We start from the raw sequence: 27168 nt of genomic DNA on the forward strand, positions 1-27168 counted from the left end.
AACAGCATAAAAGAAATTTATTAAGATAGCACTATTTATACAAGTTACTCATGCTAGAAAAAAGCATAAATGATACATGTAAACATTTGTTTACAGAATACTTGTTTTCCTTGTAAAGGTGCAAATGATCTTCAATGTAAACACAAGAATACCGACCTTTAGGGGGAAAGGGGCTTTTAAAAATAGGTTTAATGACCCATTTATGACTGTAGTGTAATTTTTACTATATTCAAGCACATTAAAGTCTGAGTTACATGAATCAAACTATGAAGTTAAAGAACTTAAAATGTCAGCACTGCCTTTTTCCATCTCAAGAATTTACAGTCCTCCTACTCTTTTAAACCCAGATTTAGTTAAAGTCCACAGTTAGATCAGGTGCAAAAGGTCATTCTTTCATACTCAATAGAAATTACAGTACAAACAGAACTGTTGAGTCTAGAGTTCCTCCTTCCTCTACCCCCACCCCTGGGTGCCTCCAGTCACTCACAGTTCCAGCAAACAGTCCTTCCCCTCCAAAATCTAATGAGCCTCACATACCTTTCCCTGCTCTAACTACGCACAGGCAAAGTGCACAAAAATCACTAAAAGGGAGGGCACCATCTCATCATGGTCTGGAATTCTAAAGACACAGACAAGAGGGCAGCTGAGGTGGTGCTGGTCTAAGCCTTTTTCAGCAGGCAGGAGCTGGCTGCAGGTCTGCCCTTCCAGCAAGAGCACAAGAAGGGAATGTCGGAATTAACATACACCTGCACCTCAGCTTCAGACAAGAACTGATATCTAGCAGGCAACAGGAGGAAAAAGGCTTTTGTAAGTGAGCAGATATTTCAAGGTTCACATACAGGGGAGTGGAGAGACAAAAGCTGAACTTTTGTACCATACACTGTACAGTAAAAAGGCATCGTTTGAAATCCTTTCCCCCCTCTCACCCATTTTTGGGCACTTCACTGATTCAGTCAATAGATGAGAGTTCCAGTTCTACTTCTTGCCTCCAGCAAGAGTTGAAAAATACTCAGGGCACCCATCCTCACAGCTCTCCTGTACTCTATGAGACCCTAAATCATACCACAAGGGTTGGAACCACAACAGCTGGCAGGACGTGGCCCTGCCCAAACCACCAGCTGGTCGAAACGCAAATCACACATATATACATATATATATAAAATACATATATATATATATATATGCACACATATATATGTATATAAAAAGCTGGAACTATCGCTGTGAGCGACTCAAAGAAAATACATGATACAAATTAAATGAAAAAATAAATATACTCTGTGCACAGAAAAGCTTCTGTGCAAAAGGTGGCACCTTGCAGGTCAAGTACTTTTTTTTGAAGCTCTCTGTAAATAAGGCAAAAGCAATGTTTTCTGTATCACGTTTCTCTTTCGCCCACCAAGCAGCTGCCACATCCACTGCTCACACAGCAGGAGGGAAAGCAGGAAACCCTCCTCCCTTGCCAGACTCCCAGTACAGCACGTAGTCTCTACGTCAGCATCGTTTACGCTACAATAACTGTTACAGTTTGGTTTATTCAAAAAATGTAGACTATTTAGAAAAAATACGGACATAAGCAACACTTCTACTTTTGTCCAGTGGTTCCCTGGAGTCTGACAACGTGGTCTCCCGTTGGGCACACTCTCACAGAAGTCATTTTTGTAATTCCATAGAAAGAGTCACCGGCTCAAAGAGTTACATTGGATCTAGACCGTGCATACTAGAGCTGCAAAGAGGTCCAGTGTCAACAAGTCTCTTCAGTTTTTCTAGGAATGAGAACCAAGGGGACTCCCTCCCGCTGGATGCTTACCATATATGGGATTCACAGTGTGTCATTTTGATAACTCCTACGCCTCCTCCCAGCCGCCGGTAGTTCATCCCGCCGTACAACCTGCAAGGACAAGGGTTTGGGGTCACACTGGTTCACATCCCTCATGGAGACACCATGGGCACCAGCCCTTGGGAGCATTTGGAGCTATCATGGTAAAAAAAAACCCAACCAGCCCCGGTGAGCACACTTAGACCATCACCAATTTAAAGTAGACCATGAAGAAGCTGGGTAGCACATCTCACACACTTCCAAGGTAAACAGCTGTATTTTCTCAGGCCTTTCTCTCTCAAAACAGAAACTGCTTCCCCTTTTGACACCAGATTTGTGTTACTCAAGTAATGACTTCTTTCTCCCTGTCTGAATACACAAGAAAACAACTTTGCAGGCTGTAGCTGATCTTGGGCTACATTTTGGGTAACACAGGAGCAAGAGTAGGTTTGCTCCTCACAATTCAACTACTTTTATTTCTAATTATTTTAGTAATTTTATATTCTAATACCCTAAATTCAGCTGATTCAACCAAGATGTAATGCATCCCAAGCACCACCTGTTTACTGAAATGGTGCCTGCATTTCATATGGCTATCTGATCCCTGTAGACTCCAGCATCCTAATCACTTCAGCTGCATATTCCCATGGCTCAACAAACAAGGAGACATTCCTCCAGTGCTGCTTGCAACAGCCCTTCTCAGCAGGAAAGAGTTAAACTACTATTACTAGTAGGAATAAAGACATTAATTTCTCTGTATTCCCCACTCCTGCCAGATTACTACAGCAGCAAGAACACCCATATAAGTTTGAAACTAATTAGACTTGGGAATAAATACACAATCACTTGCTTTCAAGTATAGTTATGACTACAAAGGCTACTTTTCCTATTTTCTGCTCAGTATATATTTTGGATCAGCAACTTAATATTATTTCTCTCAGCTTATACACCAGATGAAATTCTTCCAATTGCTGTCTTGCAGACTTAAGGGGATAAACATCAGAACTTCCCAGTGTTCTGTTTGAGCTCCTCCAAAAGGATTTGGAAATCACAGCCTCAGCCTGAAAGCAAAATCTTAGTAGGCCAAATTCTACATCATGGCTGTGAGTTCCTTCTGCTAAGGGCAAGCTTAGTTTTATTGGGAAGCAGGAGAGATTCAGCCCAAAACAAAGACAGGGGAATATCGTGATACTTTTCAAAATGTGATTCTTTCTTACACTTCCATGCAAGGCAAGAGCCACAATGTGAGTGTTGTGCTGGCTCTACCACACCTGAGTTCTTCACTGTGGTGTGCATCACCTTTCTAGTTTGGCTGGGACAGCTCCAGCTGGGTGGCAGCAGCTCCAGCTGGATTTCACTACTGGCTTGTTTCCCAAACCCCACAGTTACCTCCACGTGTTAGCATCTGGATCGAACACCTCGATGGTCTTCAAGTACGTCGTGCCATCAAACCCCCCCACTGCCATCAGCTGCCCGTTCACCACGGCGAGCCCAACCTGCAAGACAGCCATCACAGACAGCAGCTACTTAGCTGGGATGTCCTGAAAAGAAGGGCTAAAATGAAAACATCAATAGAAGGATTTAATAACCATGTTTGGTGAAAGGCAGTCTGCAGGAGAGGGTTGGGGTATTTTTCTTTAGGGTGTGGCAGAAATAAAATAACCTAAAAAATGAGACATGGAAAGTTAAATATATATCTCAAACTAGACAATCTCTTAAAGAAAAAAGCAGAAGGTTCCCCCTATTGACAGCTACAAGAAGTAGAACCATTTGAATGATAATAGATACATGAGAATCTAAACCTTTTTCATCCAAAACTTATGTTCTGGATTGAAATTCTTCCTCAAGTGTGACTTGCTGTGACTTCCAGCCCACAGCCTGGAACACTTACTTAAAGTAGAAGAAACACAGGTAAGCCCCTGGTCCCAAACCTCCCAGGCTGGGGGTTGGACCACCTGTAAATCAGCTTGGCCCCCAGCCTTTCTGCTTAGCCATTTTGCAGAAGCACAAAATCACTGAAATGTCAAACAGATGATCACTTCCAGCAGCAAACATGTAGTATAACAGAGAAAGAGCAGGAACACAATGTAAAATGGTCCTCGTTTTGGCTTTGAGGAAGTCAGGAGACTCAGGAGGGCTGCAGATACAGATGCCTCTGTTAAGCAGTTTCTACAGAAAGCAAATATAGAAGCAGCTGATAAAAAGTCAGTGTCTAATCAGTAACTAAAACGAACAGTGTTGGACAGCGTACCATGTAATTTGACGACAAATAAAAACGTGTTCTCTGCCTCCAAAACCAGTAGTTCCTCAAATTATTTCATACTTGCCTCACCAGGCACTGAAATACTAACATACAGATAGAACTAATCCATTCTTTACTATATAATCCAATATCCAGTGATAAATATTCATAACATTTGCATGTGCCCAAACACGATGACTACTTAAAACGCTGTGCTAATCTTTCGTTCACAAGTCTGCAGAAAGGACCGAGATTAGCAGTTGATGAGAACATGCTGTCACTCTCCATATTCATAGGACTCAGCGAAGAGAGGCAACAAAGTAAGTGAAAGCCTGGAAACCCTGTTCCCACACACACACCTCATGGCAATGAAAAAACTTGGAAGGCTGGTAAATTTGTATCTAAATACAAGCTTACCCAATTCCCCAGCTTTTTCCTGGGAAAGCGCGTATTTTCAGAGGGAAAAAAACCCCACAAGCTGACACTCTACCCCTGTGCTCTCACCACATGACTGTGTGTGGTATGGACAAGCAAACCAAGCCAAACTCACTCCGCTCCGGCGGGATGTCATGGCCACAACAGGAGACCACTGGTTGGTCCGAGGGTTGTATCTCTCAGCACTGCTGAGCTCTGTTGTATCATCCCTGCCTCCCACAGCATAGATCATGTCCTGGTACACTGCACAGCCCAGGTGTTTCCTCCTCGTCCCCATGGGCGCGATGGTGTGCCAGCGGTTCTCCTGGGGGTTGTAGCGTTCCACTGCGGAGGAAACGACACGTCTTTGGACAACAAGGCTGGCAGGCAGTAGGGATCTGCACTTTTGAACCCTCATCCAAAGCCTCACTGCAAAGACACTACAATTTCCACACAACAAAGGTATGATGAACCAGTGTGTTCTCTCTTTTCTTCCACAGAACATTTGTTCTTTTCTCTCCTGTCTCAATGGCACTCAGACCTTCACTCAAGAGGGAGCTGGCAATGCTACAAACTCACCTGCATGACCATCTTGCAGAAGTTTTACCTTTGGCACCTTCCTTCCTGCAGCAAAAAAGGGCTGCTGCAGGAAAAAAGATGTGCTTGCAACTGCTATGCAAATAATCGAAGCACTGCATTCAGGACACACTGCCAAATGCAGCACTGAGAAAGAAAAATATGACATACACAACTAGGTAATAGGGGCTCACAAGCCTGGAGAGTGAATTACTGTATGGCAAAATACTATTTAATAAAGAAAAAGCACCTCGAACTGATCACTAAAATATTCAACAGCCATCTGGGGACACTAAGGACAAACAGGACCTTGATAAGTGCTGACTGGAACTAAGGGACAGCAAAAGGCATACCAGTATTGAGAGGAGATGTTCCATCAGAGCCTCCCACAGCATAGAGGAAGCCTCCTAGCACAGCCACTGCAACTCCCAGGCGCCTGGTGCTCATGGAAGCCACTCGAGTCCATTTATTTTCTTTGGGATCATACCTGGCAAAGGAATATACACTGGAGCTTAGTGGAGTGTTGACACCTCCACAAAGGGGCAGCAACACTGGCCTGGACTCGATGATCCCCGTGGGTCCCTTCCAACTCAGAATGTTCTGTGATTCTGTGATTCTCTCTAAACAAAAATCACTATAAGACCTGTATATTTTCTACCTCCTCTCCAGCTTGTCTTACATCAACTGTGCCTTTCAACAGACCCTCTTTCTCCATGTGCCCCACATCCTCCTCTTTTAATTTTTGTAATAAAAAGTACCTTTCCACAATGTTGAGACAAGAGACACCATCCTGGCCACCCACAGCATAGAGGTAGCCCCCCAGAACTGCTACTCCAACACTGGTCCTGCAGGTGCTGGTGGGGGCCACATCACTGCTCCACTGATTGGTCTTGGGATCATACCTGGAAAAAACAGCACAAATTACCTGTCTAGGTCTGCTTTAGACTCTCCCATGCTCAGGAGCTACTAAGGCTGTGAAACCTGCCTATCTTGAGCTTAAACTGCAACACAGCTCTTTGTAAATTGGATAAAACCCCTGAAGTGATATAATGCATCCAAGTACATGTTATTCTGGGGATGTTCAAACTGCAGCTTGAGATGATTCAAGCTGAGGATCAAAGGTTCAGGTTCCTGAGACAGCAGGTTAGCAGGGACTGGTTGGCATGTGGTAACTTGCAGCTATGCAAAGAGCAGCAGCCAGAGTTACTCTGCTCTGTGTTCTCTGCAGTTCACAGGAGAACTCAGCCAGCACTGGGACCTGCGCTTCCAGATAAAAGATGAAGGAACCAGATGGACTTGGGAATCCAGAGACAAGGAGACATGGTGCATAGCAAGAAAGTGCAGGATGTGAGAGATGTAAGGCTAGAGTCATGACTTGGGAATCTGGGAATATCCAAGAGATAGGTGGGAAGACGGGGAGGCCCGAGGATGGAGGAGATATTTGCATAGCTCATTGGATTTGTTACACAGCCAAGATTTAGAGTACTAGAAGATTTGAGTCATGATTTGAGTACAAGATTTGAGTCATGTGGCTTTTAGGCATGGGAATTGCCATATGAAGCTCCCAGAAACAGGAAGCTTGGTAAAACTTGTTTGACTTAAGTCTTTCACAGGTCTAAAACTGACCTATTTTCCTTCTTCTGTCTAAGTGCCAAGGTTCCTCAATTCTCTAGTTGCCACTCCACAATAAAATTCCAGGATCTTTCCCTCAACAGCTAAGAAATGGTTACTGTAACCTCACCTTCCTCAACAACGCTAAAAACAAACCAGCAATTGCAAAGGAGGTTAACCAAGATCATCGCTCCTCCCAGCAATTATACCCAGACCCATCTCTTACAGATTCCTGCCCTATTCCAAAAGCTATGGCTTGTCCCATTAAGCTGGGCATAACATGACACAAGCTGCTATGCATGAAGTCCTAGTTCGGCAGCAAAGCAACACAATATTGAAGGAGTACGTAACATAAACTTCAGGTTTTCAGCAGAACAAGAACACACTCGGCAAAATGAACCCATTTCTAAGAGGCTGCACTCAGGTTTAAACATTCAGAGCTAACACTCTGCACAGTGGCCTTGTGGAGACCTACCTTTCCACGCTGTTAAGGTAGGAGGAACCGTCGTGGCCTCCCACAGCATAGAGGAGATCATCCAGAACGCTGACTCCGACGCCACAGCGCCTTTTGCTCATGGAAGCCACCATCCTCCACTCGTTGGTCTGAGGGTCGTAGCGCTCCACGCTGGAAATCGCGTCCCCGCTGCACCAGCCCCCCACTGCAACCAAACACAGGGGACAGTGCCACTCAAACACCCTGAGCTCACGTGCTCCTGGCACAAATAACCCCCTCAGACTCTGCCAGCCGTGTGCCAGTAGCCCCATCTCTGAGTCATTCTGAGGTTTGTAATTAGAAAGCAGAACACGGTTTTCAGGAGCATTTACTTAAGTTCGGAAATACTGTGGCGTTCGCAGCACCAAAGAAATCACACAAGTAAGAAAGTCAAACCTACAAATATTAATGCACAGGTCATTTCAGAAATATGTTGTGAAGACTGGCACGATGAGAACACCACCACCAGAAAATCCTGCCTGGAGTCTCCTGGCCTAAGGCAGCAGGGATGATACACAGGGATGATAGGACAGTCTGAGCTGGAAGGAACCCACTAGGAACAAAGTCCAACTCCTGGCCCTGCACAGGACAGCCCCAAAGATCACACCACGTGCCTGAGAGTGTTGTTCAAGTGCTCCTTGAGCTCTGTCAGGCTTGGGGCTGTGACCACTTCCCTGGGGAGCCTGTTCCAGTGCCAGACCACGCTCTGGGTGAAAAACCTTTTCCTAAAACCTAACCTAGACCTCCTCTGAACAGCTTCATGCCATTCCCTCATGTTCTATTGCTGGTCACCAAAGAGTAGAGATCACAGCCTGCCCCTCTGATTCCCCCTGAGACGAAGCTGCAGGATGCGATGAGCTCTGTCCTCAGCCTCCTTTCCACACTGAACAAACCAAGTGACCTCAGCCACTCCTGCATGGCCCCTCTAGACCCTTCACCATCTTTGTAGCTCTCCTCTGGGCACTACACACACACCTGCAAAGATACACACCTGCAAAGAGCACCTCTCCACAGCGGATGGGTTTGCGTGGCCTAGTTCTTGGTCCCTGCATCAGCGGCCGCTCTTGGGGCAACAGCAGATAATTTTTAGCTTCATCCACGAGATCCCTGTGCCAGACAGGAAAATATTAATTCCTAAAGCTCACCCGCAGTCTCAGGAGAAGGTATGAATCAGAACTGATGGGAAGAGCAGCCAGCACTAGTCATGCTCTCCAGGTATTCACAGATCACACAAGTGCATAAACAGCTCTAGTTAAAACTCACACTGTCACCTAAATACAGTTGCTTACAAGCCATTTACCCAGTGACAGCAGTAAACCAGCACCAATATTTGGCCAGAGTTAATAGCAGATATCGCTTGTTATAAAAAGACTGATAAAAAACTATGACAAGATATTTGTCAGGCTTGCTGTCCAAAAAACAAAAATCCAGTCTGCCTCAAGCTAAAATTTAACAATCAGTTGTTTTGCCTCAGGACAGAAGAGGAGTTGGAAAGCACACAAATACATAATACACACACAACCAATAGATGGAGATAGTACCCTTTGATGAATATTTTCTCCATCAGCTCTGGCCAGCTCACACTGTCCATCCATTCATGACTTGCCACCTGGACTAATCCTAATATTCCAAACCCTTGAATAAAACAAAAAAAGAACAAAAAAGTCCTCCTTCCCCCTACAAAGGTGGAACTCCCCCAGTATGAATGCTTATTCAGGAAGAGAAGAGTTCAGCCTATCCCCTGAACGTTTTTACAACAAGCACAAGATAAATCATGTGCTTTATGGATGACACAGAACTCTGCAGAGCCAGAAAGGTGAGACTCGTACCATAAGAGGGGGAAATGACAACTTCCCTGCATTAGCACTGTGGGAAAGAGCAGACTCTAATCCCAGAGTCCAATTCAATTATCAAAGTGCAGACATTCTACATAGAAAAGATACTTGAACTCTTACTGAGATCATCATGTAAAAGCTAAGCTTTAATAAAAGGCCATGACTAGAGCGGGAAAAAAAAAGGCAAAATGAAAATCAATACACGGAAAGGTCAAACCAACAGCCAAACTGCACACTCAAAGTTTGCTATTTCACTGAAAACCAGAAAGAAGAAAAACACTTCTAGGGCGCACACTGACTATTATGGAAATAGAAAACACTTTTTCTTGCTTCTCTTCTCCTTCCAGTTGAAAAGATGAAATTGCGAGGCATCACCCACTTAGCACTGACAAATCAGCACAGTTTCAGAGAACAACACAGTGCAATTCTGTGAATCATTGAGGAGATTTACCGGCATTCCTCATCACTCTTAATTAGCGGATCAGAACCCACTGTACCCACAAGGAACTTGGGACTCAGCAGTGGCAGGCGGACATGCTGCAGGACCTGGAACACAAAACAGAACATCAGTGGTGAACCACATATACCCACAGAGATGCAAGAAGCGAAATGGAAAACAGCAGAATCAGAGAATGCTTTAAATCCCTTCCAACCCAAACGTCATCTGGTTCCAAATCCCCAGCCGTGGGCAGGGACTCCTTCCACCAGACCAGGTTGCTCAGAGCTTCATCCAGCCTGGCTTTGAACACTTCCAGGGATGGGGCAGCCACAGTTTCTCTGGGCAACCTCTTCCAGTGCCTCACCATGCTCACAGGTAAGAATTTCTTCCTACTGTCCAATTTAACCCTACCTTCTGTCAGTTTGAAGCCATTCCTCCTTGCCCTGTCTCTCCTGGCCCCATCAGCTTGTAGGATCACTTCAGGTACTGGAGGGCCACAATTAGGTCACCCCAAAGCCTTCTCTTTTCCAGGTTGAACAATTCCAATTCTCTCAACCTTTCCTGACAGGAGAGGTGTTCTATCTTTCTAATCATCTTGGTGTCCTCCTCTGGACTTGCTCCATAGTGGCTAACAAATTTTGACAGACAGTTAATAATTCCTGTGGCACACATGCATGGGCATTTACCTACCCAAAACCTGGCACTTCAGTTAAATACAGCTCATCTTACAGCACCTTTGCCTTTTCAATATACCAATTTAGATACCCAGCAGAAAATCAGTCTTTGAAAGGGGACAATCCACTGGATCTATTAACAGCTGAAAACAAGGTCACAGTTGGAAACCTTTAAAATAATGACACAATGTCAATACATCTGCCTGAACACTTATTTAGTTAGTAGTTTTATCAACCACTTAGCTCTCTCAAACCTGAGTGGTATTGCAGAGTAAATGAACAATAAGTAATAACACTCCTTTCACAATGGTTTAGAATTTGGAGGTGTAAGCAGGTATAGACAGTTATAAAAGCATGAAGACCTGCCTTGAGAACAGCAGGTTTTTCCAGTTTGGTTTGTTTATTTAAAGCCACTTTCAAAAGCTTTCCAGTAAATAAAGTTGCATTTAATGTCTGCTTCCAAAGCAGAAACACTGAGGCAGGCAGACGCTCACCTCTTTTGATCAGCCAGCCCGAGACTTCAGAGGCTTTGGGCTGACAGCTTTGTCAGAATGGGTTCTGCTCCGTGAAATGCCTTGGCTTAGATGAAGCACTGCATTCCAACAAAACCATTGTGACAAGCTCCATGAGGGCTGAGGCACAAATCAAGCAGCAGAGCTTAAAGATGCACCGCAAACTGAGACAAGCATTTTCTTCTCCACTGTGTTTTTGATACAACACTCAAAACAGTGCAGGCAGGTTTGTCTGGACAGACTGCTGGAGTCAGCTAGTTTGGCAAGTCCTACCTGGAAGCAATCCACCAAATTCCCTATTTAAGGTTCTAACCAGTGCAGCTTCCAGCCTAGTGCAAGCCACCTAACACAGGTGGGAGTCAGAGAGATGTTCAGTGGTTCTGTGTGCACTCAGAACTGCTGTGGCACCACCCTGTGACCCCTCCTCAGTCTCCCCCCGGATAAAGCAGCCGGGAATGTTACTGTGCTCAGGATTACCTGTGGCAGCTGAGGTCTTCTCTCCTGAATGCTGTACTTCACCCAGGCCATCACGGCATTGAACACTTGCTCTTCGCTGCGCACATTTAACTCGTCGCTGGATATAATGTCTATGAGCTGATTGGCAGGAAGCAGCATGAACTCCTCACTCTCCATTACCTGGGAAAGCAAAAGAAGTAAGAAAGTAAGGACAGAGGCCAAAGTGCCAGAGCCACCACTCCAGCACTTCACGGACTAACCCAGTAATATGTCAAATACCCATGAGTTTCAACACCAACATATGAAGGGTTTGCTGCACAGAGCAGACTGCAGTCAGTCCCTACCAACACAACAAGGGCACTTTCAGATGGGATGCAAGTGACAGGGAATTTTACACTAAGTTTTTTTATAGGATGCTCCTAAAGGGTTAAACCACAAACCACACCGATCAAGTTTCAAAATTTATGAAAAACAAAGCCCTTCTTTAAAACCAGTCTCCTTGTCTGTAGTGTCTAATATATAAGGCAGAATAATACTGTGATAAATATGTGACTCAAAAGCTGAACTGATTCACAAGAAAACCAAAACAGCACACAAAAATAAGAGTCTCAAATAAGTTACCAGAGGCACTGCAGAGAACATGGAAAGCCTGAATGCTGATTTGTGGCAGACCAGAAAATACTTCAGGAGAGGAACTCATTTGATCCTGCCTCTTTGATTTGCTCTAAATATATACATGGAGTATGCACAAGTCGAGATGCACTAAAGAGGGAATCAGAGCCTCCTGAGCCCCTAAGGACTGATCTCTTGTGAAATTCAAGCCACTGACAATCTGCAAACACATTAATTCCTTCAGCATCCAAGATAGCAACCAAGTTTCTCAGGAGGCTTTGGCTGCTGCTGGAGGACTGCTCACACAGCACGGCACAGAGCACACGTGAGTCACCAACACTGCCTTGAGAGCTCGCACACAACCACAGCTCCTGCACAGACACCAGGTAGATGGGAAAGATGCAAGGATCAAAATAAAAACTGCAGAAATGGCTTGACTGATAACCACCAGTTTGGTTTCCCTACAAGCATCCCCAGTCTGTAGCGTGTAATCTCTGAGAGGTTCAGTGGCTTGTCCTTATCGTTTGCTGCCACATTAGAATTCTGTGACTTATTTCATGATTTGCTGCATAAATTAAAGAAAAACATTCTTTGACACGATCATCTCAACAGCAGTCAGCTGTGCAGTCCTTTTAATTACCTAAAGAAGTTATTTAAGGGCACTGAACAAACATGCAGGAATTGCCAAGTAACTGACAACAGAAAATACTGTTAAAAAAGAACACAGCAGACAACGAGATCCAGACTTGGTTCTTGGGTCCCACAGGCTTCCAGGGGCAGTAAGGGCTGCAACAAGGCTGGCCCACACACTGTTTAGGCCTTAGACTAAGAACTGGGTTGGTCATTAAAGATCTTTATCAGCATTTTTCCAGAGTCTTTTTCCCTTCTACAAAGACAAGTTTATGTGTAAACTTCACTCTGACAGTCTGTAATGCAGCCTCTGACTCTGAAAACATCAGCTCTGGAAGTTTATGAGCTAAGGATGGTCATCCAGGCTCTTCCACCCTCACAAAACCCAGGTGCCTCGATGGCCTCACAAAACTCAAAGCACTGGAAGCACTTTAAACCAAGTTATTACTACCATGCAACTCGTTAGTTTACATAGTAAAACAAATCATTATTTAAAATGCTAAGGCTTATTTTGGCTTAATTATAAGGACACTCATAATTACCTGACTAATATTAATGATCTATTTGACTGACTTACTGAACAAGAAGAATTGGATGGGTTTCATTTCCTCTGCAATATTCATGTGCATCACTGTTTTTACAGACAGAATAAATGTCAGACTATACAATATGGAGTGCAATTTTTGTCTCTTGATAAAAGCACAAGTTGTTCATCCTTAAGTGTATTTCTTTCCTTCACACAGATGTCAAGAGACCAAGCAAGAAAAAAAGAAAACCACAAAGGCTGGTTTTGTACAGAGGAGTTGCTAATAGAACCATTTCACATTACATGCACAAGATTCACTAGGGGTTTTAGGCAAGAAATTAAATTGGGGGGAATGGAAAAATTGGAAAAACATTTTACCCAGAAGTTAACGACGTAATGCAGCAATACACATAAAAATTAATAGAACCAGAGGTTAGCACAGCAGAGGACATGAAGCAATTCAAACTGCATTCAAAGTAACTGCATGGGTTGGCCTGATGCCTAGTGCTTAGTATTTCACATTGCCATCCAGGAATTTCCCATCTCTTGTTTCTATCTGCCAGCTTGGAGGAACCAGGACCATACAGCCTCTGCAGAAGAAGGCACATTTTTTTTATCAGTTCTCAGCCTCCACAGTGGAGGATGGTTAAGTAGCCGAATCCTTGGCTTCCATCAGGGATTACCAATCCACTGTTCCGATGGAAAGCACTGGCAGAAGGAACACAATCCCAACAAGCAGCACCACTAACATTTTCTGCAGAGAAACAGTGGAAGCAGAAGAAGTGGTCATTAGGGATGAAGAGCTGAAAGGGACACCAAAACCTGCCCAGGCCAAAGAAATAGTGCTCGATTCCAAGCCATTGTTTTACAGAGGCTGTGATTCAGTTAAGCCAATTATAATTTGCATCATCTATGAGGAAAAGTGTTTTCTTCAATCCAAAACTTTTGTCTTTGTGTGCTTTAGAAGGGATAAGGAAGACAGTAAGTTGTTTTCAAGTGACTGCAAAAGAAAAGAAGCTCATAGCAAGCAGCTCTTAAAAGCCAGCTGTGTGTATTAATGCTAAAACATTTTAAAACAAAACTGTTAAGCTGTTAAAAAGTTATTTAGAGGCTTGTAAGCATGCCCTACTCATGTAATAACAAATTCTAACTATTAAAATGACCAAGCACTGAAAATAAACAACCATCTGGTTACCATCTTGTTCCCCAAAAAAATGCAGAAGAATAGAAGTGCAGAGCAAGCACAGAGCACAGGAAATGGCCATCTAAAATGTAGGGTTTAGTGAAATCATCAAGTTCTACAAAAAATGAACTCATCTCAAACTATTTGGTTAGAAAAGATGCATTTAATTGCAACTTTTAGAGTAAACTGATGTTGTGTCCATAGTCAGATAACAAGTATTGTGTTCACCGTGTCCAACAGTCATGTTTTGTGTTTGATTCTGCTCAGATTTTTCTTAAGTTCAACCTGACTGAAATTAATACAACGCCAATTGGCTTCCTGCATGTCCAAGGAAAAAAAAGACAGCAAGCTGCAATCACTCACAGCACTTACACACTGCTGCTTCTCTAGGGAAACTAAATCAGCATCAGGAGTCAACGCTGGAGTTACTCCCTTTGGAAAGGATCTACCTGCAAAGCTGGTGGGAAGAGATTTCTCCACATCAGGTTACCTGTTCCAAGGGATAGCAGAGGGCAGTTTCTGGAAGAGGTAAGAGATGAATCTCTCTAGCAGAGTACCCCACCTTCATGCTGAGCACACTCCTACAAAGTAGCTGCTTCCAAAACATACACAAATTCCTGCCCTTCCTACCAGGGCTCAGGAAAGACACTACTTAAGGGTTAGGCTCCTTTATGTATTTGGGTGTAACAGTTCAGTAAAGATCCATCTCTTGACTGTTGCTCACAGAATCCTAATTGTTATGCTGATCCTTCCCTGAACCAGCTGCTGGTATCTTTTTTCCCCAAAATATCATCAAAGCAGAATTAACAAAGGATGAGATTTGAGTATATAAAGGTCAGCTACAATATTACACGTCTGAATTACTTTCAGACAACTTCTGCTGAATAATAGATGCCAAACCCTAGTTCTGCTCCAGCAAGGGAGTCGAGGTCTCCACTGAGGCAGCTGTGTGCTCCCCCATACACCCACTTTTACAATCCCAGAGCTCAACATCAATTTTTTTGGTTCTACTGATTGTGTTGTCCTTACTTTAACACCTGTCTGCCCTCCAATCACGTAGAATCCAGAACACCTCTGAAAGAGGAATGGAATGTCATACCACTGTGCTGCCATGTCAGATCCAATGCCAAATCCAACTGCACCCATGGCCCTGCCTCTCATGTAGCACTCACCACACAACTCTCAGAGAAGAAATGTTGTGGATCATATACAAGCCATAAGTACAACACAGTCCTACCCTCTTTCTTCCCCACCTAACATCTGGCACCCATCGCTGTTAGGGCACAGAGCAGATGCAAAGGCAGGATTTGGAAAGAAGGACAAAACGAGTTGCTCAAAGCTCTCACAGAACACACTGAGACATTTTACCCCATGACTGCAGCACACCAGCTTCTTACCTCCTGGAAGTTGTGCTGTGTGAACTTGTCAGCAATCCTCAGCAGTTCACGGCACGAGTGAGTGTCAGCAAAAGCTCGGATGCCCAGGCAATTGGAAGGGTCCAACTGTCTCTTAAGGAACTCGCAGCAGGCCTCCTGGATCTCGGCCAGCTGGAGAAGGCAAGCAGCAGGCAACAAGGTCTGGACATTCCCCTCTTCTACAGTGATCTGAGAGGTGTAGGCAAAGTCGATCAGCAGTTCCATGGCCCTCTCGTCGATGTCCCTGATCACGACCTCCGTCTGCCGGGACTCTGCCAGCTCCCCGGTGAACATGGCTCGGAAGTAGGGGCTGCAGGCTGACAGGATCACCCTGTGGGCGTAGATCTTCTTGGCGCCCACTACCAGCACCACATCGCACAGCTCCCGGTGCTTCCGGAGGAGGTTGATGACTTCCAACGTCTGCCGGGGGTGCTTGTCGGAGATGTAGGGCATGCGAGCGGGCTGCGGCACCCCCTCGGGCAGCTTGTTGGGATCTCCGAGTGTGCAGCGGCTGGTCACGTCCATTCCGGTCTCTCCTGGCCGAGTGCTGGTACACCTGCAGCGCAGGAAATAATAATACAGCACCATCGTCAGCGAGCCCACCGCCGGCCGAGCACCAAAGCCCTGCAGCTCGCACTGGTTACGAGCGCAGAAACCAGCAGTGCCCGTGAGCCCATGCTGGAAAACAGGCACGTGATCACATGAAAGAGGAATCCGTCTCAAACCCAAGCCTGCTTGGAAGTAAACAAATGCCAACTTGCAACAGGCTTCTGTTTATAGCTATTTTTATACGCTTTCTATGACACACCGCTGTAACATCCAGCTACACTCACATATTTACGAACTGAACCTCGCAGTGGCCTTGTGTGGTGGAGAGGCATTATCCCCATTTCAGAGAGTGACTCAAAGCAGAGATCAGCTGACTTGCCCGCCATCACTTGAGTTTTCTTTTGACAGAGCTGGAGATGGATTTCCACTGCAAAGAATTCCAGCTCCACGATTTAACCAAATTTCTCTGTTCTTCTACCTACGTTTTTAATAGGGTCGCTCATCACTGTAACATCTGAACACACTAAACTGCCTCACAGACTTCAGTAACTTAAGATGGCCTGCAGCCTACCATGAGTATCTTTTGGGTTCACAGAATACCCATTTAATCGTCACCTTTTCAGTTATTTTTGAGCTATGGAGGCTCCTGCCTCAATCCACCTTCCCTGACACGTTTCAAAAGAAGGTTAATCTTTCTCAAGAATGGCAGAGTAAGGACTACAGAAGGAAAACGGGATTATCAGACCAAATAGTTGAAACAATCCAAGTGTCCACAACTATCAGCCTACCAAAAAAAGAAGATAATAAAGTCAGGATGGTAACTTTAGAGATGAAGAATGACTTAAGAATATATAAACTGAGTCACTGGCACAGAGTAGGAAAAATGTTCTAGGTAACTGATGTCATTCTTTATGGCATTATAGGTACCTTTCCTTTATTGCTCACATCTCTGAAGAGATGTCAGCTCTGCCACAGCTTAAGTGCAACATCCTCCTGCCCAGCAGCACAACAATGCTGACGGATCATGCTTCACAACATGTATGCCTTAACTCCAGAAAACAGGAGCCCTTCTGCAGTTCTGCAGGGGTGAACCAAGATGGCACATCTCTGACCTCACTTTGCACAAACATCTGCCTGCACCCCGAGCTTCACTGTCAAGTCATGACTGTGCTGAACAAGAAGAATTAAACTGAACTCCACTTTTAGTGATCAGACTAAACAAGCAGATCAGTGCTCACATAACTGAGATGGCGTTTTGCATGTCCCAAGCATGTGTGAATTTCTGCCACATAGCACACAGAATTATTTAAAAAGATGCGCCAGCACCAGTGAAATATCAGCTACTAGGAAAATAAAAGAAAATCAGGAAACTGTTGCCTCTTCCCATGCCAAAGGAAAACCATGACTTAGAGCAATAAAAGTATATTGAGCAATATATCAGAATACTGATGGTTTATGGCTGCTGGAGATCTACTGAAAGACCCAATACGTGCTGTCTCTACTACCAGCTTGTCTGGTGCACTGGCATATGTGAGCTGTCACTGCCTCACTTTGTTCATATTAAGAGTTAAAAGGAAATCTAGCTTGGCTTTGCCATTGCTCAATGTATTTTGCAGCAGGCTTGAAGGAAAGAATTAAAAAAAAATAACTTGCATCTTTTCCTCTCATTATTATGTCAAATGCACTCCCTAACCACAGGGAAACCAGTCTCTTTGCAGCAGCCCAAATTATTCACTTGAATCTTAGCCTGTTTTCCCATTCCCTCCACACCCTCTCCTTGATCATCATACTCAGATGTTTCAGACCATTACCTCTCCCTCATATCTTAGTTACACAGATCCAGCTGGGCCTCCCCTCTGGGTTTTGCTGCTTGCTCCTGCTCAGCCTCTGCACCTTAAATGCCTTGGTTTTTTTATCCCTACTCCATCTTTTTTACATCCATCACCGCTCTCCTTTCCTGACACCTCTGACAAATCCTTCTGCTGTTATACTGCTCTCACTCTCCTCCACCCACTCTTGTCCCTTACAACCTAAATTCACCTTGTGGGGTTTGACAACCCTTTTCAAAGCTCTGCCAAGTTCCTCACAAACAATGCAGCTAAGACCCCTTAGCAGCAGCACACACAAACCAAATTTAATGGTACCTCTACAAAAATCTTGGCTGAACATTAATTTACCTAATTGGCTTAATTTCATAGTCCTCAGCAGCCAAGGCCAGAGGGTAAATAATTTAATCCCTCTACCAAGAAAGGGAGAAAGGTGGTGACAATCACTCCCCTGTAGAGTTTAGCTCTTGCTAAGCAAGCCAAGTGTATTTCATTGTGCAGCAGGGGTTTGAAACTATGTCAAACCAACCCCCAGGAGAAAAAAAGGAAAAAAATAAGAGCTCTATTAAGACACATGTCACTAGAATTTTGGACAGTTTGTCTTGACCAGGCTGTCAGTCAAAGCATCTAAACACAGAACAGGCATTCTTCAAATAAAAACCCATTTCACATAATTACGGATCACAGGACATGGCACACATCCAGGACAGGACATTCTTTCATAGAATCATAGAATATGCTGAGCTGGAAGGGACCCATCAGGATCATCAAAGTCCAACTCCTGGCCCTGCATAGGACACCACAACAATCCCATCATGTGCCCGAGAGCGTTATCCAAACACTTTTTGAGCTCTGGCAGCACTGGGGCAGTGACCACTGCCCTGTGTAGAGCCTGTTCCAGTGCCCAACCACCCTCTGAGTGAAAAACCTTTTCCTGCCATCTAACCTAAACCCTGTAGGTTTTCCTCAATGACAAAAAGAGCCCTAAAGTAGATCTCAAAGAGCTTTTTAGACTGGCACAGGATCCAAGTAGAGAAAAATGAGATTAAGGCTATGCTGCCACAAGGAATACAGAGAAGCCTGCCAATCCCACCACCCAAGACTTCTTGCAGAGAGATAGGATGCACCATCTTATGCCACATGATTACTTGGCCAGATTTGGGAAGTAGTCCTAGTCCTTCCTAGTCAGGACAGAACAGGATTTTTCTGCCTAAATGAGGCCCTGCTGAACACTCTAAGTAACTGAAAAGGAGTCTGGTTAATAAGAACTGGAGCCATTCCTGCATTGTTCCCATCAGCATTTATCTAAGAGCCTGCACTGTATCCAGCCTCCTTCCTCCAGGAGAGAAACTGCTGGTTAATGATTAAAGAAAATTGAATGGACAGAAAAAAGAGTAATAATCGAATCAGAACTCCTGACTCATCCATAACTTATCTCTGGGTAATGCAGAAGCTAATGATCAATGGACTTAGGAATTTCCACGCTGGATCAACCCAGATGTTTGATGTTAAGCACGGTGGGTTGCTGTTATACACAGCCACAGAAGTGTGAATGGAAAGGACAATGTCTGATGGCATGTGCCTCCACGAGGATAATAATTCCACTGCATTATGTGTGCATTATGCATATATATGCATAGAGAATGAAATGATGAGTCAGTAGCTTAGAGGTGTGAAAGACAGAAGGCAGCACTTGATTCTCACATGGCAGGGGAGCTGCCTCCCCCCACACGCAGAGCTCAGAGCTGCTCCTGAATACTCGAGGTGATTAAGGAGGGCTGAGGATCAGGATTGGAGAGGAAATGTGTATGCAAGGATAAAAGATTCACACCCAGCTATGCAGATATTCTGGGATTAGCTTCCATCAAAATGCAGGGCCGGGGAAATCAGCAAATACAATGGGATTAAGAAAGGGCTGACAAAGGATCAGTTTTTGTAGCACACTGCTGAGAAGTACAAATGGGAGCACAGGCAGTCTGCAACACTAAGTCAGCTAAATAAACAGCCTGCTCTGCCTCCATTTTATTCCGCTATGCCAGTTCTCAAAACTTCATTCGTTTGCACAGGCATCTATGAGACATCCATCCTTGCAGCAGCTTCTTCCAAAATTCAAAAAAATACCTAATAACACACCTACTGTCATAGAGCACTTTCAAATCTGTTTTTTTTTTTTTTGCTTATGGTAATGTATGTTTTAGCATGAGACTACGAGCTGGCTTTAACACAGTTCAACAGAAAACAACAGGGTGACTTAAGGCCTATGAAACAGAACAAGTCTCAGGCTAAAAACATCAACTGAAATCCAAAAATCATACATTGCTGTAGTGGGTTTCAGTAGCAAGAGATTTTAGTAGCAAATAAAAATAACAAACCAGACCAGTAGCGATTTCTGTCAGTGCCTTGCTTTGAAGTTAACACATACACAAAGGAAATATTTCCTATACTCATTACAGAACTTCTAGAACAAAGTCCTTTGACTTGGCCCAGCCTTTGGCAACAAAAGTCACCACCAACACCACCAACTAAGTAAATGGAAATGCTTTATTGTGGCAATCATCACTCTAGGAATTAGTTAGCTAAAAGTTTGATTATCAGTAAAAACACCACTGATTCATTTTCTTGCCTAACCAGCAAAATTTCAGTATACTTTCTCAACAAAGTTAAGCAAACAAGTAGATAAACCTGCCTGCAATATTATTTTATTTTACAGAAAAGGAGAACATCTGGTGTACTTGTTCCTATTTACATTGTTTAGTTTGATATTCACTGACCAAGCCCAGAAAACTGTTCCACTAATGAGGATGCCCATACTCTGAAAGATGAGATCACTGCTGGAGTCTTCCAAAACCTTCCTGAGCCTTTTCTACTTTGTTTTGAGCAAGACCTATGTCCAAGCAGCTGGATAACTTCCTGAGTGCACATGAGAGCCCCAAGTGCAAGATCAGGATCAGAAGCCTCCTTCCTAGAGCAGATTCTGGCTGTCTGTGCTCAAGCCAGCTCTGATATAGCACTGCTGAAACCCGGGAAAAGGCTGTCAGGAAAAAGCTGGTGAGAAAGAGCTGGGAGAGCCTCCCCACTTTGCTTGGGGGCTCCTCAAGCCCTCATGCCTATGTTAAAGACATGTCTGCACCTGACTGTGCACCCCACTGATAATGACCTGCTGAACTGGCCTCCTGGCTTGATCTCTGTCCTTCCTCATCCCTACAGACTTGCCTGAGGAGTATGGGACTCTTGGCTGACCCTGACCATCAGATCTGCTCTGCCCCTGTTTGGGTGCTGCAGGACCATGCCCTTCACTGGAGAGATCCCCACTGCCTTGCTTTTACCTTCAGCAAAACCACATTCTCCTGCTTCCCTGACAGTGAGCAAGAATAGCCTGTCCCAACTTTCCCTTCATTCCTAATGCAAGACACATCCTGTTTGAGCATCAAAGCATTTTCTCTACTATAATCTTGACAGGAATAGCTGGAATTCCTTGTCTGTTCAAACTGTACTTCCCACCTTCTGAATGCATTTGATACCATCTCACTGTGTTTACTAACCCAGTACTGACCAAGCCTCCCTCCCCTCTCTTTGCAGTACTTCCCAGGACCCTCCCATGGCATGTCAAAAGGCTGCAGAGCCCGGAGTAAAAAGCATAAAAGGAAGTGCTCTGCCATCTGTTTAGCTGGACTTCATAGGAAGATCTGAGCCCGAAATCCAATTGGAAACCTTTCATCATTTTCTGCTAAGACACGCAGCAAAAGAACAAACAGAAATTTTAACAATCCACACAGAGGCCCTTAAAACATGCAAACGTATTCAAGAAATGAATATAGAGCACGATACACAGACGTGCCTGTCAGGCCAGACTGCAGCAGTAATAAAAAAACAACCCTCTACTTCTTCAGCCCTGTGCTGTTGTCCACCACTAAAACCACCCAGCCTGAGTGACAAAGAGAACTTCCACTACAGCAAGTCCGAGACCACAAACCCAAAGAAAAGATACACGAACTTCAGCACTTTAAATCTTGGCCTCAGTGCGACACGCAGAAAACAGCGGGCATGAAAATAAATCCAGAACCACAATTTCTCCACAAGGAACATGAAAAATAGAGTACAAGAAAACAAGAACACAAGCCAAGCTAGTCACCAGTTTTATGTCACTTTGCAAAAACATTTTGATAAATGGAGCACAACGTAAGAACCTAAAAAGCTGTGGGTTTATGTTGGTTAAGATTTAAACAATCTCCATTGTAGAAGACTAAGAGGGATGAGAACTCATCTGTTATTTAATCTATCCTGGAGAAAAAGGAATTCACTGTAAAAGTCACATACAGCTCCTCATTGCCTAAACCACATCTCTTATCTTGGCAAAAGTATTGAACAATACATAGCCCCAGCGATGCCCATATCATGTCCCAGGGTTTACTCATTAGCTTAACTGCAGCAGCAGCACAGTCCTTTTTTGTTGTGCTTGAGAAGTTCACTTAATTAAACAACACCATGCCATTCTTCAAGGGCTTAAATGACTATTTATTTATTTCCTCTTTACACAGAATGGAGGCTAATGGTTTCTGTAGCTAAAAATGCTCTGTATATTCGTCTATGGTTAAAATTCTTGCCCTCTCTTACATGACTGTTTACAGAATTACTCATTACAAAGTTTTCCTTCTTTTGACATCCCAAAGAGCACAGAATAAGCAAAATGCATAAGTTGAGTTCATTTAGAGGAGAAGAACCTCATCTTCCACACAGCCTGCATCATGTACAGAAATATATTTGCTGTTAAGTTCTGTCGTGGGATTGCCATCAAATAGTGAAAAGCAACTAGAACTAGCAGGAAACCCTGTTTGCAAACCTGTCATGGTGCTGAATTACTGTGACAACTTTTTCTCTATATGATAGATAATGTTTCTGACATAACCACAGCAAGAACTCCCCTGAATTAAACTTCAGCTGCATCTACAGCTCATTAGAGCTGAGGCAGCTGGCATCCATAATTAGAAAAGGAAATCTCCTTTTCACCCAAGACCTCACCCATCAAACTCCCTCAGTTAAGGGAAAAATAATGCCCCTTGGAAATCAAGTTTAAATTTATTCCCAGGCAGATTATTTTATACAATTTGAATACCTAAGTAGTTAAACACTGAATTTTAAATATGACAGTAAATGGGGGAAGTAAAGGGGGGTAGAGAATTACTATAACTTGTGTTCCATATTCTTCCTTAAAGACATCTGGTCTTGTAAATATTGAAAACTAAATCCATTGAAGTAAGGACTAAGGAGGAATGATTTATATTCTAGTTCTCCTAGCCAAGCTTTAAAAAAAAAAAAAAAAAAACAAAACTAAAACCAAACAACATTTTACAGTCTAAGCACATACAAAACCAACTCAAACTGTTTATCCTGTCTGGATAAGAGAACAATTGTTTTTTGTATCTTACCTGCGCATTGGCTTTCCGTCCATGCACCGTGAAGAGAAACCTTCACCCTACACTTCAAGACCTGATGCAAAAGAAAAAGAGAAAAAAAAAAGGTGATTCCTGAAGCAAGAGAACCCTTTTCCCCCCTTTTCAGTCTGCCTCTAAGACAACAGAACTGACCACAACCACGTACTAGTGTGCCTTCAAGCTCTTATCCAGCTATAAATTCATAGCCCAGATTAATGATGCCTGGATTGCAGAGAATAAAGCAGAAGAAAACATCAACAGCATCAAAAATATTTTCACCACAGCTGCATAAAGATTCCTTAGGCAAATGGAACACACACATCATAAAGTCAGCAAACTGCCTGCCTCCCTGAATCCTTAAAACTGTTCCACCAAAGGAAAAAAAATATCTGAAGTAGCAGGATGCTCACCCTCACTCCTTGCTCAGAGCCAGGAGGTATCTCTCCCTCGCACATTTAGCAGAGATTTAAGGCAGGCTGGCACCTAATAAACAGCACAGCCCTGCTCACCAGCTACGCTGCAGAGCCAGAATTTGATAGAAGATAAAACTTGTGTCTGGAAACTGAAGATAACTGTGCCCCAGAGGTAAGAGGGATGCTAATAATGGTACTACATCTGCAAAGATTAATGACGCTGCCTGACGCTTGCTACACTTCCACTCCAAATATTCATTTTCTGAGACCAATAACAGTTGCAAACTGCACAGGCCTTTCATATTCAACCACTAACTTCTAATTCTAATGTAAATTAACCCTTTTTACAAGGGCATCGCTTGTCCCAATTTCATTTTCTATGACTATTCACTTAGGAATAAATTTAATTCAGTTATTATTTAAAGCAATAAGCCTAAATTTTTGTCAAGAAAAAATCTATTAACAGAACAGAAAGGTGTTCTCCTTCCACACTGATAATCACAAACCTCTTCCCATCCAAAAAGGGAGTGGGAGATGGGAAACCACTCAAACTGTGGGAAAAGCAATGACAGCAAGGGAATGAATTAACTCTTAAAACAAACAGATGTAGCAGCTAAAAGAGAAAAGCTTAAATTTAGGAAGAATAAGAGCATATTTGGAAGACAGAGATTGTCAGATTAGAGCCCTGCATCCAGCAATAAACGAAATATTTTTGGCACAATTTAAATTAAACTACGAAATGGTTACAGCTTTATTTTTCTACGTGAAGAAGCACCTTATTTTACATGCAACATTCCCCGGGTACTTTATCCCAGACACACAACCCGTGCAGTTCGCCAGCTAATGAAGGATAAGCTCAGACTTGCTGCCTGCCACACTTGCGAATTACTCAGGTTCGTACTTCCCCGCAAATAAAGAAAGGCAATTCCTCCCGGTCAGGGCACCGCATACCAATTTAAACCCGAGCTCCGGCTGCCCAGCCAGACGGAGGGGCTCCCGGAAAACCGAGCCTGCCCGCATCCCAGCGCGGGGAACACCGCTGGAAGCGGCACCTCCGCACCTCCCGTGTGCGAGCACGCAGGGATCCGAGCACTTTGCACATGGGAAGGATCGCGGACCAGGCTATTCTTAGCCAACCGATTGCATCAGATTTAATCCCCTTAAACCCACATTAAAAACCCGAGAGGGGGCTACGAGGGGGGGTGGGGGGAGAAACAACAACAACAAAAAAAAGCCATTCAAGCATTCAAGCCGAGGTCCTTGCGCTGCCGCGGGCAGCAATAAACAGCTGGGAGAGGGGCGGTTTCCCCAGCACAGCCTGGCCGGGGCTCTCGGGCTCCCGCGGGGCATCCCTCGGCGTCTCGCGGCAGCTCGTGCGCGACGGGCAGCCGTGCGGGCAGGGCGGCAGCGAGCCGACCCGCCAGCGCGCAGGGACCGGACCCCGGCCCCGCGACCAGCCCAGCCGAGCCGCGGAGCCGCGCAGCGCCGCCCCCCCCCCCTCAGCGCCGGGAGAGGGCGGGCGCAGGGCCCCGGCGCGTGCCGGGCAGGGCAGCGCGGCCGAGCTTCCGCCCCGCCGCTCCCCCGTGGTGGCAGGCCCCGCGGAGCCGCCGCTGCTGCCCGGCCGGCCCCGCACGCCCCCGCTCCGCTCACTTCGCTGCACTCACTCACTCGCTCACTCAGCGCCGGCGCGCGGGGTCGCCGACCGCCATCCGCGCGCTCCCGCAGAGCCGCCCGAGCGCGTCCTCAGCGCAGGAAGCGGGTCCCGAACCCCCGCAACCGCCGCCTTGTGCGCCGCCGGCCGCGCCCGCCCTTCCGCCCCAGGAGCCGCCGCCCGCCGCAGAGAGCAGCGCGCTCGCCGGCCCGCACGGCCCGCACGCCCGGCCCCCGGGCGGACGGACCCCCGCAGGCCCCGCAGCGGGGCTGGGGCGTGAGAGCCGGGCCGTGCTGTCCGGCCAGCCCCTGCCCCGCCGGCCTGCCCCGCCGGCCCACGTCGTGACCAGCGACCGTGTCCTGGAGCCCGTGTCCCCGCGAGCGGCAGAGGCCACTGCGTGCGCAGGGCCCCGTGGGTCGTGTCGTAGAATTATAGGATCAGGGAATCGTCAAGGCTGGAAGAGAGCTTTAAGATCTAATGAGCCCAACCATCAACCCAGCGCTGCCCACTGTGGCCCCTAAACCACTGAGCCACATCGCCCAGCTACAGATACCTCTTAAACACCTCCAGGGATGGTGACTCCAATGTCTGACCACCCTAACGATGAAAAATGATGACCTACTGTGGTCCCTTCCAACCTTAACCATTCTGTGATTCTGTGCAGGGACAGGAGTTGGACTTTGATGGGATCCTTGAAGGGATCCTTGTGGGCCCCTTCCAGCTCAGGATATTCTATGATTCCGTGAACTGTTTTGCCAGTGGTGGTTGCTCCTCATGTCCCTGTAACATGTGCCCAGTGCCTGCCCATGACCCACTGGGTTCCTTAGTCCTTAGAATCTCCAAAGTTGGTGTGATTGCAAGCATTGCACCTGGAAGAGGGGTAGTGGCTTGGAAGTAGGTGGATAACAATGCCAGCTGGAGTATTTTCTTCCAGAGAGCAGTGAATTCTCTGCAGGATGTCCACGCAGCACAACAGCCAGTGAACATTTAGCAACTCTCAGGGGGGGTCCCCTTTGCCACCCTCCCAAAGGTGTCGCCAGGGCCCACTGGCATCCCAAAGGCCAGGCTCTGTTTCCCCAAACATGACAGTCAGAGCATGCCCATGCACAGAGACATCTGCAAAACTCAGCAAAATTCCTGCTGGGAGCAGCCTACTTTCAGAATCTTCTTGCACTGTTCGTATCAATGAAGTTTATTGTTCCTCTGCAAGTCCTTTCGGTACCGAGGGCATCCACAGAAGGAGCAACATGGAAGGCAGGGGTGTGAGCCAGGCTGCTGTTTGCAGGTTTCCAGAACGTGTGCTCTGGGAGCCATGGGAGAACTGGGGTGGGAGAGAGCAGGCATCCATGGCTGTGAGGGGCTCTCCTGGTGCCACATTCCAGGAGGAGGGCCTCACATCCCAGCAGGGTGCCCATGTCCTGGTGGGGGTCCCAGGGGGTGCCCAGGGGAGGAAGATTTCAATATTCCCCTCCAAGGCACAGCAGTGGGAGCAGCAGGCTTCAAAAAGCGCCTACCCAGGTCCTCTCCAGCTCCACCTCAGCCTTCATCACCTGCTGGCCAGGCGGAAAGAGCCTTTGTGACATCCCAGAGCCTTGTGCCACAGCAGCCTGTGACAACACACTGGCTATACCTGCAAACACGTTCCAGCGGGGCGACCCCTCAATCCAGGTGGCCGCTGCCTGAGCTCTGCTCTGGGTGACAGCATGTTGAGGTGGTTTCCTCAATGAGACCACAATGAGGCTCCTCCTGGTGCTGTCCCTGGCCATGGTGCTCTGGAGCCTGTCTCTGTCACCCACTGCTGCCAAGAGGGTCAGGGTCAAGACAGCCATCATTCCTAAGGGCCCAAAAAAACCATCCCTT

At 45.6% G+C, this 27168-nt stretch overlaps 1 protein-coding gene across 3 annotated transcripts; it reads right to left on the minus strand.

Annotated features, from left to right (window-relative positions):
• KLHL20 (kelch like family member 20) lies at positions 1 to 23489 on the minus strand. 3 transcript variants are annotated; one of them, XM_018079089.1, is made up of 13 exons: positions 23411 to 23486; positions 23239 to 23299; positions 15420 to 15993; positions 11093 to 11251; positions 9442 to 9536; positions 8147 to 8262; positions 7138 to 7321; positions 5810 to 5953; positions 5405 to 5538; positions 4612 to 4820; positions 3209 to 3315; positions 1811 to 1891; positions 1 to 1726 (listed from the first exon to the last, which is right to left on the minus strand). In XM_018079089.1, the coding sequence occupies exons 2-13, from the start codon at positions 23259 to 23261 to the stop codon at positions 1696 to 1698; spliced, it is 1857 nt and encodes a 618-aa protein (XP_017934578.1). In that variant the 5' UTR covers positions 23262 to 23299; positions 23411 to 23486; the 3' UTR covers positions 1 to 1695. The 3 variants fall into 3 exon arrangements, with proteins under 3 accessions (XP_017934578.1, XP_017934579.1, XP_017934577.1); XM_018079090.1 differs by having other exon boundaries at positions 1 to 1891; positions 23411 to 23489; XM_018079088.1 differs by lacking the exons at positions 23239 to 23299; positions 23411 to 23486 and having other exon boundaries at positions 15420 to 16025.
• Between the last annotated feature and the right edge of the window lie 3679 nt (positions 23490 to 27168).

This window comes from Manacus vitellinus, unplaced genomic scaffold, assembly GCF_001715985.3.
Source record: "Manacus vitellinus isolate BGI_N305 unplaced genomic scaffold, ASM171598v3 scaffold_44_pilon, whole genome shotgun sequence".
In the NCBI taxonomy this organism is placed as follows: Eukaryota; Metazoa; Chordata; class Aves; order Passeriformes; family Pipridae; genus Manacus; species Manacus vitellinus.